General features: G+C 61.1%; 1 protein-coding gene across 1 annotated transcript in view; it reads left to right on the top strand.

The window, feature by feature from the left end:
- The first annotated feature begins 3,711 nt into the window (after positions 1–3,711).
- Positions 3,712–12,612, top strand: part of MVB12B (multivesicular body subunit 12B) — a 99,247-nt gene continuing 90,346 nt past the window's right edge. Inside the window, exons 1-2 of the mRNA XM_004677326.2 lie at positions 3,712–3,805; positions 10,120–10,249. Of these exons, the coding sequence (XP_004677383.1) occupies positions 3,736–3,805; positions 10,120–10,249 (200 nt within the window). The 5' untranslated portion in view covers positions 3,712–3,735. The remainder of the gene's footprint in view (positions 3,806–10,119; positions 10,250–12,612) is intronic.

Genomic DNA, 12,612 nt, shown 5'->3' with positions numbered 1-12,612 from the left:
GGCCAGGCCCTGGAAGCGTCCTCTCCCGCCACAGGTGAAGAGACCAAACCAGGGTTTCTGTGCTGGCCCAAGGCCCGGCTTCCCGGCCGGATTGGGAGCTGTCTGGCTCCCGCGTTAGCCACATTTTGTTTCCGCCTACGTGTTCCTCCAGATACAGATACTTATTTCTGGAAATGCTCTTATTAATGTACACAGCTTCTTGCAGCAGTGATATACGATCACGCTGCGCACAGGAGAGCAGCTTCAGATGCAGGAGTGAGGACAGGGCAGGGGTGGCCGGCTGCAGCCCGCCCCCGACCCCGCCTGGCTCGGGCCCTGAGCCTCTCGGCCTCGGGGGTCTCTGGCTGCACCCCTTCACCAGCGGTGCCTGCGGCTCTGTCATCAGCTACGTGAGGAACAGCGCTCCCCGGCCGGTGGGAGGCCACGGCCTTAGCCTCCCCCGTAGGAGGTGACGCTTGCTGGTGCTCCGGCGTCATTTCCTTCCCGGCAGGAAGATGACCCTGAACCTGTGACCTGCGTGGGCAGGTGCTGGGACCCTCGGTGGCGGCGGAAACACCAGGAGCCGGTCTGAAGGCCTGTGGCCTTTCCAGGCGCCAGGCCCATGCAGTTGGGGGGGGGCTCCTCCGCCGCCCCATCCTGCCCCAGGCTCACACCCTGCCTCTCCTGCCCCTCCGTCCTGGACGTTTCGGCCTTGGTCACCTCTGCTCTGCCCCATCCCCGCCGCAGCCGGCCAGAGCGGTCACGGGGGGCTGCCAGTGCCGGTCAGGTCCAACAGCCCCTCTGCACGCTTCCTCTCAGCCTTCGCCTCCCAGCCCCGAGGACGCCACGGCCTCTCCGTCATTTGATTGGCTTTGCTGCACCTCCCCACCCTCTCTGCCACGGCTGAGGGGTGTCCCGGTGTTCCCTGGCTGGGGACAGTGACCGACTGACAGGAGTCACCAGGCTGTTGATCTGGGGTGTGCCGGCTTAGTGTGTCACGGAGAAGGCGTTGCTGACGTAATCAGAGGTTTCCCGTGCGCTGCTTTGTGCCTTGTTCTCCCTGCGGGGTTGGAGGGCGGGAAGGGAGGTACCGTGAAGAGAGAGTGGGGGCGCCGCCGCCCGTCTCCTGGAGCAGCATGGGGAAGGGGCCTTCTGTCTCCGTCTCCGGGGGCAGCGAGTGACCCTGCCCTGAGAGCCAGAGGGAGCCCATTCTAGCGGGCTCCAGGCCGACTCGCCAGGACCAGAGTGGGAGGGAGGCCGCTTCCGTCCCCACCTGCTGTAGGGGCCCAGACCCGGCACAGCACCCCCTTTCCCGGCGGCCGGAGATGCCGTGGACGGCTGGCCGGACAGGCTCTTAGTCAGGTGCCCGGAAGCTCCCAAAGCAGGAGCGTTGGGAGACTCCTCTGAACCTAAATTCCGTTCCCCCAATGATGCTTATTAATACAGAAACCTGGCTGTGGAGTGACATTGCTTCCTAGGGAAGGATCGAGATTAATTGCACTTTTCATGCCCTGTACTTTCTGCATTACCTGTAATAATAATGTACATAGATTAGGTAGGGAGGATATTAAACAGAAGGATTTATGAACATTTGAATATTAAGTTGGTTATCTGTGGCTACCTTAAATGCCAGGTTGTCAAAAATAATTACAGTATACTAGCAAATACGGGCTACCAGAGACGATATAAATACCCTGAGTCAGTGCATATTGGGCTTTTGGCATGAATCATTTGCTCAACAAGGATTGGGGATACGTTCTTCACATTTATGAGGAGGAAATGAAAGAGAGCGCGGGGTGGGGGAAGGGAGAGGAACGGGCAGAATTGATGGTGTTGCCGATCCGCCGCGTGGAGCCCGGGCGGCGGCCGGCGCCGAGGGGCCACCCCAGGCCTGCAGGAAGCCGCGGAGGCACAAGCCCGCTTTGTATGCGCGGAGGGTTCTCTGGCGCCTCTTTTAATGGCCACACCGTGATGCTCTGGTTTTATGATCAGGGACATCTGTAGAGTGTGGAGGGTGAGGTCGCTAAGTGGTTGCGGTTGACTTCTGCAGAACGCCACTTGTCAAGTAGGAGACATTCGAGAAGGATATTGATGAATGCCCATCCATCTGCAGAGCGGGCAAACATGCCCAGTTGTTAATTTCTCAATGCAGAGAGCGGTGATGACATGGAAAAGCAACTGCCATGAAAAACAATTATGATAGATTAGATCAGGCGCCTCTGGAAGCAGCCGATCCGGGGGGTTGGGGTGACGGCCCGGGCCTGCCTGACGGGCGGAGGTGAGTCCTCGGGGTGGGGGCCCCACATGTCCCCGGCCCGGGGCCCCGCTTCCCCGAGACTGGCCACACGACGTGCCGTCCCTCGAAATCGCTGGCAGATACAACCGTCCCGAGCAGAGGACGCGGTCTCGTGGCACGCGGCCATGGAGACACCAGTCTCGGCTTGCGCGTGCCACTTTGCCCTTCCTGGCTGAGGAGTTTATGTGGAGCGTTTATTACAGTTTGTGTGCTTTTGGTTTGGGTTGCACGTATTAAAGCTACTTTTAATATTTTCGTTGGCGTGGTTTAGCTTTGTCACCCAAGCAAACCCAATTCCATTTCTGACCCGGAGGGGCCCGCCCCGCTGACGGCGTGCCAGGAACCCTCGTTCATCCAGCAAGCGGTGACCGAGCACTGTGCTGGGCTTGGGTTACAGTGGTCACGGGACAGCCTGGGGCCTCGTGGGGCGCAGCCTCCCGCCGGGAGACAGATCTCAGACAGAAAGCCTCCCAAATCTGCCTTCAGAAACGATATGAAGGAGTCCGGCGTCGGGAGGGAGGAGGTACAGAGGTCGGTTAGGTGATGACAACTCCCTGGATGGCTTCCCCAGACAGTGCTGGCACTGCGCAGAACGGGGGAGCCCCACAGGCACGCGGGTGGAGCTGTGAGCCCTTCTCCACGCAAGACAGAAAGGACGGCCTTGGGGGTTGCTGCCGAGGCCTGCCGCGCTGGGCGGGGCGCAGAGGGAACCCCGTCCCTGTCCTGACCGGGGGTGGGGTCAGGAGCCACGCACCTTCCCTTAACTGGAGGGGTGGGGGTCAGGGCCCCCAGCAGTACAGCGCAGGGCAGGTGTGTGCGGGGCTCGTCTGCAGCGAGGGGCGCGGGCCCGGCGCCCGGGCAGTTCAGGGCGCAGTGCCCTGGAGACAGGAAGTGCACGCCGCGGACGGCGTTCTGCGGCCGGGTCCTCTTGGAGCACGAGTCACGCCAGGGCGAGCTGCCCACTCGGCATGAGTTCAGGAAGCCGGGGCTTCACAGGGCCCCTCGCCAGCGACTGCGCTGGCGAGCAGAGGCGGGGCTCGCCCGGGAGCTGGTGGGGTCTCTGCTGGGTGGAGGGGCCCCCCACGCCAGCACAGGCGCCCTGCCGGGGCTCGGCCCTGCTCCCCTGGGCCCAGCACTGCCCGGCCCCCCTGCGTGTGGCAGCCGCCCTCCCTGGGTCGTGGGTGCCCCGCAGCACCGCCCCGGTGGCCAGGGGGCTCGTCCTGCTAAATAAGCAAGGCCACGGGGAGGGAGTGGTGTTGAGTGTTGAGGTTCCATGGTGGAACCCCCCGGGGGCCGCCCGCGTCCCTTTAGCCACGGGCACCCACCCTAACTACCCTGCGCGCGAGCGTGAAGTCCGCGTCTTCAAGCCAGGACGGCCAGCCCACCGCAGGCACGTTGGGATTAACTGTCGGTGTCTCTTTCCTCTCTCCAAGAGCCATTTAGGGAACGTGTTAGTGGACATGAAGCTCATTGACATCAAGGACACGCTGCCTGTGGGCTTCATCCCGATCCAGGAGACAGTGGACACACGTGAGTCGCCCCTCCTGTCCTTCTGCAGGGGTGCGCTGCTGCGCACTGTTCCTCGGAAGTGCCCCAGGAGGCTTCACTGTGCGCCCACGGACCGGCCCGGGCGCGGGGTGCCGGGGGTGCCGGGCGGACGAGCCGGTGCCCACGGAGGTGGCCCCTGCCCTGCGGCTCATGGGACGGGCGCCGGCGACAGTGGGGTGTGGCCCAGGCTCTGCGATTGCTGAGGGCAAGTTTGGCGCAAGACCCAGAAGCAAAAGTGGGGTTTGAAAAGTCAAAAGACACTTGGATCACATGTACGGTGAACCCCATTTTTGCCTCCTGGAGCCTGCAAGGAATGTCAGGACCCCCAGAGACCGCAAGTGAGAGCAGGCAGGACTGGACTCCAGCCACACGCTGTGACCAGCGCAACTGCGGGCCGCAGAGATGCGCTTGCAAATTGGGGGCGCTCTGCAGGACCCCGGGGTAGCCCAGATTCTTGCCAGCCACACGTGTCCGCTCCTCCACACCATCACGGCTGCTTCCGCACAGGGCGTGGATGTCAGGCGGGCAGCGTGGGCATGCGGCCAGGCCCGGAGACCCGAGTATGCGACCGGCCCCTGCGGGCTCCGGAGCTGCACCCCGACGCCGTTAAGTGACACGTGCTCCAGGGCCGGAAGCCTCTCCTGCGCTGGAGTGGAGCTCGTGGCGTTTCTGATTCACCCTTGGGCACCTCTCGCGGGGGCACAGCTGGCACCCACAGATGCAGGGCCCTGCCTCCGGCCACGCGCCCAGGGCCCTGCGCTCGCTGTTTCCCAGCTCAGGTCTCCTGCAGACCCCGGGGCTGTGAGTCGGCACAGAGCTGGTGCTTTCACCGAAAGGGGGCTCCGTGGTGCACCCGTGGAAGGGGGCTCCGTGGTGCACCCGTGGAAGGGGGCTCCGTGGTGCACCCGTGGAAGGGGGCTCCGTGGTGCACCCGTGGAAGGGGGCTCCGTGGTGCACCCGTGGAAGGGGGCTCCGTGGTGCACCATCCTTTCTGCGTAATAGTGTCCCCGCGGCTAGGCCTCGGGCCGCTTGCGGTGTGTGGTCGTTCTCTTTGCTGCTGATGGCCATAGTGGCTACGTGGCTCCTCGTTACCCGCCCCGGGGGGGCGCGTTACAGGCGGGGCTGATTCCGCTTCGTCTTCAGGAGACCCTGGTGTACTCACTACCAGTGTGAGGGAAACGAGGCACAGGGCTTAGGGGCGGAGGGGTGTATCCAGAGACAGGCAGAGCTGGGCGGGCCCAGAACACAGCGTCTCTCTGCAGCCCAGCCTCAGGCCGCCGTGTTTCGGCGCCTGTTGGTTTACACCCAGCGCTTCTTGGCAGTGACTTCGTTGAGCCGTACAGCCTACCCATTACAGGGAAGTGAGTGGCTTTTAGTCTGTTCACAGCTGCCCAGCCATGACCACAGTTCCTCACCCCTAAAAAGAAACCCCAACCTCAGCAGTCCCCTTCTTTCCCCTGAGCCCCACCCCCACCCCATCAGCCCTGGGCAGCCAGTCCTGAGTGCTCCTGGCCGCCGGCCCCGGGTGCTCCGGGCCGCCGAGGCCAGGGACACGCGGCTCCTGTGGGGTTTTCACGTGTCCGTGGCCGGTCCGCGCCGGAGCATGTGCCCCTACGCACTTCCCCTTCGTTGCCAAAAGGTGCCCCTCTCTGGATCCCGGGCACTTTGCCCCTCACCCAGGGGTGGGCTGCAGCCGGCTGCGGCTCGGCCCGGGGGGCCCTGCCTCGGCGTGGGATGGCTCTCAGATGCCGCCTCCAGCCTTCACTTCTTGGGGAGCCACCAGGCTGTTTGGAAGGGAGCGGCACGTAAGCAGCAGCTGGCTGAGAAGCCACCGACACCGGCCGTGGCCGTCTGCTCTTGACACCGGCCGTGGCCGTCCGCTCTTGGACCGCCTCAGTGGCGCCTCGCCGTGGCTGTCCTGAGCTGCGTCTCCCTGAGAGCTACCAAACGCTGGACATCTGTCTCGGTGCCCGATGGCCGTTTGCTTTTCTGGAGAAGGGTCAGTTCTGATCCTCTGCCCACTTTTAAGTTGGGTTGTCTCTATTTTTGAGTCATAAAAATATTTTGCTGTATTCTGGCTGTATGTCCTTTATCAGTTATATGATTTTGCAGCAAGTGGCTCGCTCCTGTGGATTTTCTTTTCCACCTTGTTCATGGTGTTCTTGGGAAAGTTTTCAACTGGAGTCGCTGGAGTTCTGTTGATCTATTTTTTCCCTTTGTGTCTTTGGTGTCGTATCTGAAGAGCTTCGTCTAATCCACGGTCACCAGACTTTCTAGCCTCACACTCCCGCCTTCGGTCCGGCCTTGTTCTTTGGCCTGGGGCTTTCTGGCTGCCCAGGACCCCTTGCTGAAGAGACGTCTTCCCCAGTGCGTTTTCTTGTCATTGTGCTCAAAACTCAGTTGAACTTGGCGAGGAAGGCTTGTTTCTGGACTCCGAGCTCTCCTCCAGCAATGTTCCATCTCTCCTATGTCAGAGCTGCAGTCTCGGTTTCTGTAGCTTTCTGGCGAGCTTGGCACCAGGGCAATGCGTCTTTCCACTTGGGCTCCTTCAGGATCGTGGCTCTACTGTGTCCCTGGAGTTTCCATCTTCATTCCAGGGTAGTCGGGTGTTGTCAAGAAGCCGAGGGTCTTGATCGGAGTGGTATGGAGTCCTTAGCTCGGCCTGGGCGCAGGTTTTCAATGACGCCCTTATGATAAGTGTCTGAGTTGGGGGGCTGGGCCTTCGGTCTCCACATGTGCCCCCGACCTGCCCCTGTGCGGGAACAGGAACACCCCCCAGCTGCCAGCACTCTGCCTTCCTCCTGTTCCTTTCTTTTCTGACTCACATTTGCTCTGTTATCTTCTCTGCCCGAATTGTCCTTTCCTTCAACCCCGAACATCCACGCCAGGGTCCTGCGTTCTCACTGCATGAAGCCGTGTCTGATCGCTCACCACCAGTCTGAGGCCGGCTCTCCCTCCTCCCCACTGTCAGCTCAGACTGTCAGCTCAGTCTCCTGTAGGAATTGCAGGCTGCAGCTATAAGGGGGATCAGTACAGCCCCTTCCCTCCAGGAACCTAGTCTGGCGTGTGGCCTGGACCACACCAGGCAGGGCTGGGGCTCTTTGGGGCCCAGGGGCGCCGTCTGCTCCCTTCGCTGCTCCCGTCACACCTGGTAAGCACACGCGTGTTGAAAGAAGTGGCGGAGATCAGCCGGGGCAAGTTACAGAGACGGAGGGGCCCATCCGCCTCTGAATCCCCACCTTTACCTGCCAGAACAAACTCAGAGTGGCATGTTGGGAATCACAGGGGTGCTGATGGCAAATGTGGAGTGTGGCCTGCCGCTGGCAGCCATGACCCCCCTGCATCATCCGCCCCCTCCCCCGTGCCTTCATCTGCCGGACCTCAGGTTCCGCATCTGCGCAGCGGAAACACCGCCTGCCTCGTGATGGTGTTCTGGGTTTGGTTGTCGTGTTTACGTGTTCTCTTTACGTCTTCGAGGGACGATCCCGGCTTAATTCCTCTCTGACTCACGAAGTCACCCACCTGCACAGGACCTTGCTCAGAAGATGGGCCCCATAAAGATAAGCTTTATTACTCTCTCTTGCCGGATTAACTTCCAGAAATACAAATTCATGTGCCACTAATGATGCGGGCTTGTACCTGTTTCCACAGGCCTGCCAGCAGGGGTTTTAAAATTTTTATTTAGTTTTACTATTCTAATTTTATCTAATTGTCGCTTCATTATTTATTAGCAAGACTGAACATCCCTACAAGCATCTGCTTGCCGCCGTGGCTTGTTCTTGTAGACTTGGCTGCTGAAGAACTGCAGTGGCCTGGTAGATTTGGATTCATTTCCCACTTTCCCCCCGTGTTTTTCTGTGTCTTAAAATCTGCACTGGTGTTCATTTTTGACAACTAATTGAATTCTAATGTCTTTATATCCACACACCATGCAGGCAGCAGGGGCTTCTCCTTTTGCATTTTCCTCTCGGGTTGTTGGACTCGTGAAGGGAGGACGCCCCGGGGCTGAGTCCCTACCTGGGCCTGGAGTCTTGCTGAGGGGTGACCCCGGGCAGGTGATCACCCCCACCTGTGACTGGGGCACGTGGTTCCTCCCCCTGGACATTCTGGAGTTGGGTCTGAGCACCCCCAGCGGACAGTGGGTTGAGGTCACCTGTGCGCTCTGGGTCGCACGACCATTCCCGGACCCCGCCCCTAGAGACAGGTGGGCCCGAGACCTCCCACCAGACAGGTCAGCTCTGTGTGGTGTGAGCGTACACAGGGCCCTAGTTTCATGAAGTTGTCCCCAAAAAGATGAGACTCTGTAATTAATTTAAAAGACAGTTTGTTTCAACCCATAGAGATCTTAAAAGCCCTTAAAAGCTGTGCCACTGTTTGTTCAGCGAAGTGCTGGGCCCGTCTTGTGCTCGTTAGCGTGACCAAGCACGTAGCCATTGGTTCTGCATGTTTACTTAAAGCCAGAGATGGAGGGAGGGACGAATCGGCGTGGCTCCCCTTCACGGAAGGCCTCGCCACCTTCACACCTTCAAGGTCCGGCCTGGTCAGCTGCTCACACACTCCCCCCGGGACACACTCCAGCCTGGATCGGCTTAATGCTTGGGGCCTGGAGCGGGACAGAATCACGCACGGCTTGTCTATCGGATGTGGCCTCGGTTTCCTTACCTGGCATAAGAACCTGCAGAGACTGAGTCTCCACCTCGCTCTGTAAAAAACCACCCCCCAGAATGCCAAAAGAGCACCAGGGGTCATCCCTCGGGTCACTTTGAGAGCAGCAGAGAAGGCCCTTCCTCGTCGCCCTGCCCCTGACTCGAATGTGCTTATCTACTGAAATCCCTGACGGTCGCCGACAGAAGTCGTCCAGCCACGACCGAACACTGGTGCTGTTCTCACCGGCACGGGCCGTGGGCCAGGCACCGGGCCAAGGGAAGCCAGTGCACAGGCCGTGCCGTCACCGACGGCCCACGCCCCGGGCTGGGGCTTCCTTCGCCGGGTAGCGAGGCTCAGTGCAATAGTCCCTGCCAAGCAAACAGCAGAGTAGGGATTTCAACCCAGATCTGGGTAGCCCATGTGATTCGGTGGTGTCCCTTGCCCGAAACCCATGTTCAAAGTCCACACGCGGAAGCAAGCCCCGGGCTGGCCCCCCCTGGCGGTGCTGGGGCCCCGGCTCGCTCACGGAGACCTGGGCACAAGGGAAGACCCGAGCCTCGTCCTTCCTCTAGCTCAGAGAGGCCGGGAGCCGGAGTCGCGGGGAGGGCTCAGGCCCTCCGCGAGGCCGGGAGCCGGAGTCGCGTGGGGTCCGCGCATGAGCGCGGAGGGCGCCGGGAGTCGCTGCGCTGAACCGTTGCTGGAGGGTGGCCGTCGGGAGCCATCGCCAGGAGGTGAACTGCTCCCGGGGAGCTTGATAGCCGATACCACCAGCACCCCGGGAGCGCACCCCGGACCCTGGCGGGAGCTGGACACCCAGACAACGGCGAGCACCCCCTGTGGCGACAGGGTACAGTCTCACCTGGACCGAACCCGACCTTTCGCTTTGCCAGTCTCAGGGGAAGTGACACCGTTTCTCCAGTCTGTCAACACCCTGAAGGAAAAGGCAGGGTGGTCAAGCGTCACAGAATGGGAGGGCCTCACGCGGGAGCCCGCCCACCCTGTCCAGGGCGACGATGTTTGGATCTTGAGCCAGAAAAAACAAGTCACACAGCTTTACCTGGCGGTCAGCCAGAGTAACCTGAGCCTTGCTGTCCCATTGGAGGGTTTTAAGGGCGCGTCCCTCGCCCGAGGACGGCGGTGGCCCAGTGGTCACGTCCCGGCGTCTGGTGCTGGTGGCCAGGGCCACAGGAGGCCGCACGTCATGGTGCTGGGGTCTACTTAAATCCTCCAGCAAAGGTCCATGGAAACTGGTGTGTCTGTGGGTGCCAGAGCGGATGACAGGCCGTGTGGAGTCGCTCTGCTATTCCTGCTGCGCTAGGGAGGGCTGAGAATACCTGTGATCAAAGAGGGAAAAAGAACATTTGATCCAGCCTGCTGGTGGTGCCCAGAGTATCCGAGTCTGCGCCGGGAGGCTGGAGCGGGGAAGCCAGCCCGCAGGTGTGCCCAGCCTGCTTCTCCCTGCCCGGGCCTGCGGGCACCTGCCGGGCGGCGTGTGGGGGCACCTGGGTGCCAGGGACGCCGGCAGGGTCCCAAGGCGGGGCAGGTGCCGGTCACTCCTGCTGCTGGGTGGGAGGGGACGGCAGGCAGGGGTCAGAGCAGAGGGAGGGCAGCGCGGGAGGACTCATGCCTGTTCTTGTCCTTCCCTTCAGAGGAAGTGGCTTTTAGGAAGAAGAGGCTGTGCATCAAATTTATCCCACGGGATTCAACCGAAGCTGCGATTTGTGACATTCGGATCATGGGCCGGACCAAGCAAGCCCCTCCTCAGTACACCTTCATTGGGTAAGTCTGCTCCTCACGGCTGTCGTCTCTCCCGGCCCCAAGTGCTCGGCCGCCCCGCATCGGTCCTGAGACTTTCTTTGGGGCCCACGGGGCTCTCGGCTGTGGCCTCCACGGCCCGGGCCACACACCCTGTGGCCAGCCCAAAGCGCTGGCCGCCGAGCACGGAGCCTTGTGCACACTCCTGCCTGCCCCTCCTGGCCGTGCTTCCCCGTGCTCTGGGGTGTGCACCCTCCGGGACCTTTCCAGACGCCTGACAGCCAAGCCCCCACCCCTGTGACCAGCAGCCCCCACCTCTCTGTGCAGCTTCTGGACCCCCTAAACTGTGTGGAGCACACCCACATTGCCCGCTGGGCCACAGAGCCCGGCCAGGCAGCGGTGGTGGCCGGGGCCCCGCCTGGAGAGCTGGTGCTCCCAGAGCGAGGACAGGCCGCGCGCGTGAGCCTGATACGCTGGCGGGGGAGCCCGTGTCAGGGAGACGCCAGCCACGCCTGCCTTGGTGGAGCCTCCGTGGCCGGGAGCAGCAGGCAGCCGGCGGGGCCGGGCGGGGCCAGTGGAGGCGTCGGGCAGCAGAGGGGGCCGTGGCCAGGGCCCCCTTTGGGATTTAGGTCGCCCTGCGGGTGCCGGGAAGCCAGCACGGGTGCAGGTCAGGAGGAAGGTGGAGCCCCGTGACCCCACGATTCCTCGAACGGCTTCGCGGTCGGACGGCCCTCCCGGCAGCAGCGGCCACCGGTCCGTGTCTGCTCGCCCAGAGCCTCAGTGCTGGGCAACGGCCACTCTGGAGCTGTTTCATAAACGCGGCGCCTCGGCCACTCTGGGAGCTTTTTTGATTGTGCCAGGAAACCCAGCTCAGGCTTGCCAGAGCCGAAGGAAGAGCTTGTTGGCTAATAACGGGGAGCTCTGGGGGGGCAGTTGGCCTCAGGTGTGGCTGGAAGCAGGCATTGAGAGGCTGTCCCTGGGGCCTGGGTCCCCCTCCGATTGCTGGGTGGACCCCTCCTTCTTAAACATGCTCTCTCCTGGTGGAGGAGTGGGGATACCATCACTTCACCCACTTTTGTCATCCAGGTTCAGGTCCAGAGACCAGGAGCTAGGCTGCTTGTAATTCAAGCAGAAGTTCTAGAATCCTGCCTCGCTGGTCTTGTGGGCCTCTGTCTTGGGCACCTCTGCCTGGACACTGCCAACGGGAAGACTCGCTCTCTGGGTGACCGGGGCTGAGCTGGACATGAGGTCAGCTCCACTGGAGCTCAGAGACTCAGTGAGGGGGTGGCTACCTCCCAGGCATGGAGGATGGTGAGAGGGAGGGAGGGGTAAGGATGTCCGACAGATAGCAGGTGTTCACTACGCTCAGCTGACATTAGGGTCCCTCGAATTGCTAGGTGTGGTAGAGGGTCCTCACCCCGGGCCGGGGCCTCTCTCCCGCAGGCCTTGCGGGTATCTGGCTGGTCCTGGGGTCCTCCGGGGCACCGAGGTGCCCTCTCCTGCTGGACTCCGGCGGTCCTCCTGGCCAGTGTTGCCTCTTGTTCACTTGGGCCCGCACACTCCTGTTTACTCTGACAGCCATGGTCCTCGTAGGGAGACCCCGTCGGGGCGCGCGGGGGGCTGTGGAGGCTGCTGGCAGCGCAGGAGACCCAGCAGTGCAGAGGTCACTTTCCCCAGGGGCACCACAGTGTGGGACCTGGCCGGTCACTCCCCCTGCCATGCCAGAGTCCTGCTTTGCCCCGTGGCTCAGACTAATTGTGTGAGCAGCACGATGGGAAAAGGAGAGAGAATTGACAACTTACTTCAGGTAATTAGAAACCGCCATTTATATACAAATGGTAGAATCCAAAAATTTAATAATGAACTTTCAAAGTCTCATTTCAGGTACTGCGTGTAATTTTAGTTATAGACTATGCACCCCGTTAAAAGATTCTTTTTTTAACCATTTTAACTTCTAAGGAATAGATCTTTATCATGTCTTGATAATCAAAACTAGAATCTTGTGTCTCTTCAGCACATTTCATTACATTGAACAGATTGCTAAATAAAGTATATTTTTGTTTCATCTTGGAAAGACCGTTCCAGTGTCATGTTTTAAATAAGGAAGAAGCATCGGTATTCAGCACTGAGTCGCTTTTTCTTGAACGCAAGCACAGTTCCGCCTGCCACTCTGAGGATTTGGGGTTGTCATCTGGGGGAGGCAGGCACCCCAGGTGGAGAGCCTAATCCCAGGCAGCGGCTGCTGTGGCTGCCAGCCCACCAGGCCGGCCTTCGGCGGGGCACGGCCCAGGCTTGGAACTGAGAACTCCGCTCGTTTCTCGAGGGCACGTGTTCCCCGTGGGCCGGCCGAGAGGCCATAAGGGGCATGTCACTGGATGACGCCCTGG

This window comes from Condylura cristata, unplaced genomic scaffold, assembly GCF_000260355.1.
Source record: "Condylura cristata isolate star-nosed mole 26May11 unplaced genomic scaffold, ConCri1.0 scaffold00006, whole genome shotgun sequence".
Classification (NCBI taxonomy): Eukaryota; Metazoa; Chordata; class Mammalia; order Eulipotyphla; family Talpidae; genus Condylura; species Condylura cristata.
This window is presented reverse-complemented; position numbering and strand designations above follow the sequence as displayed.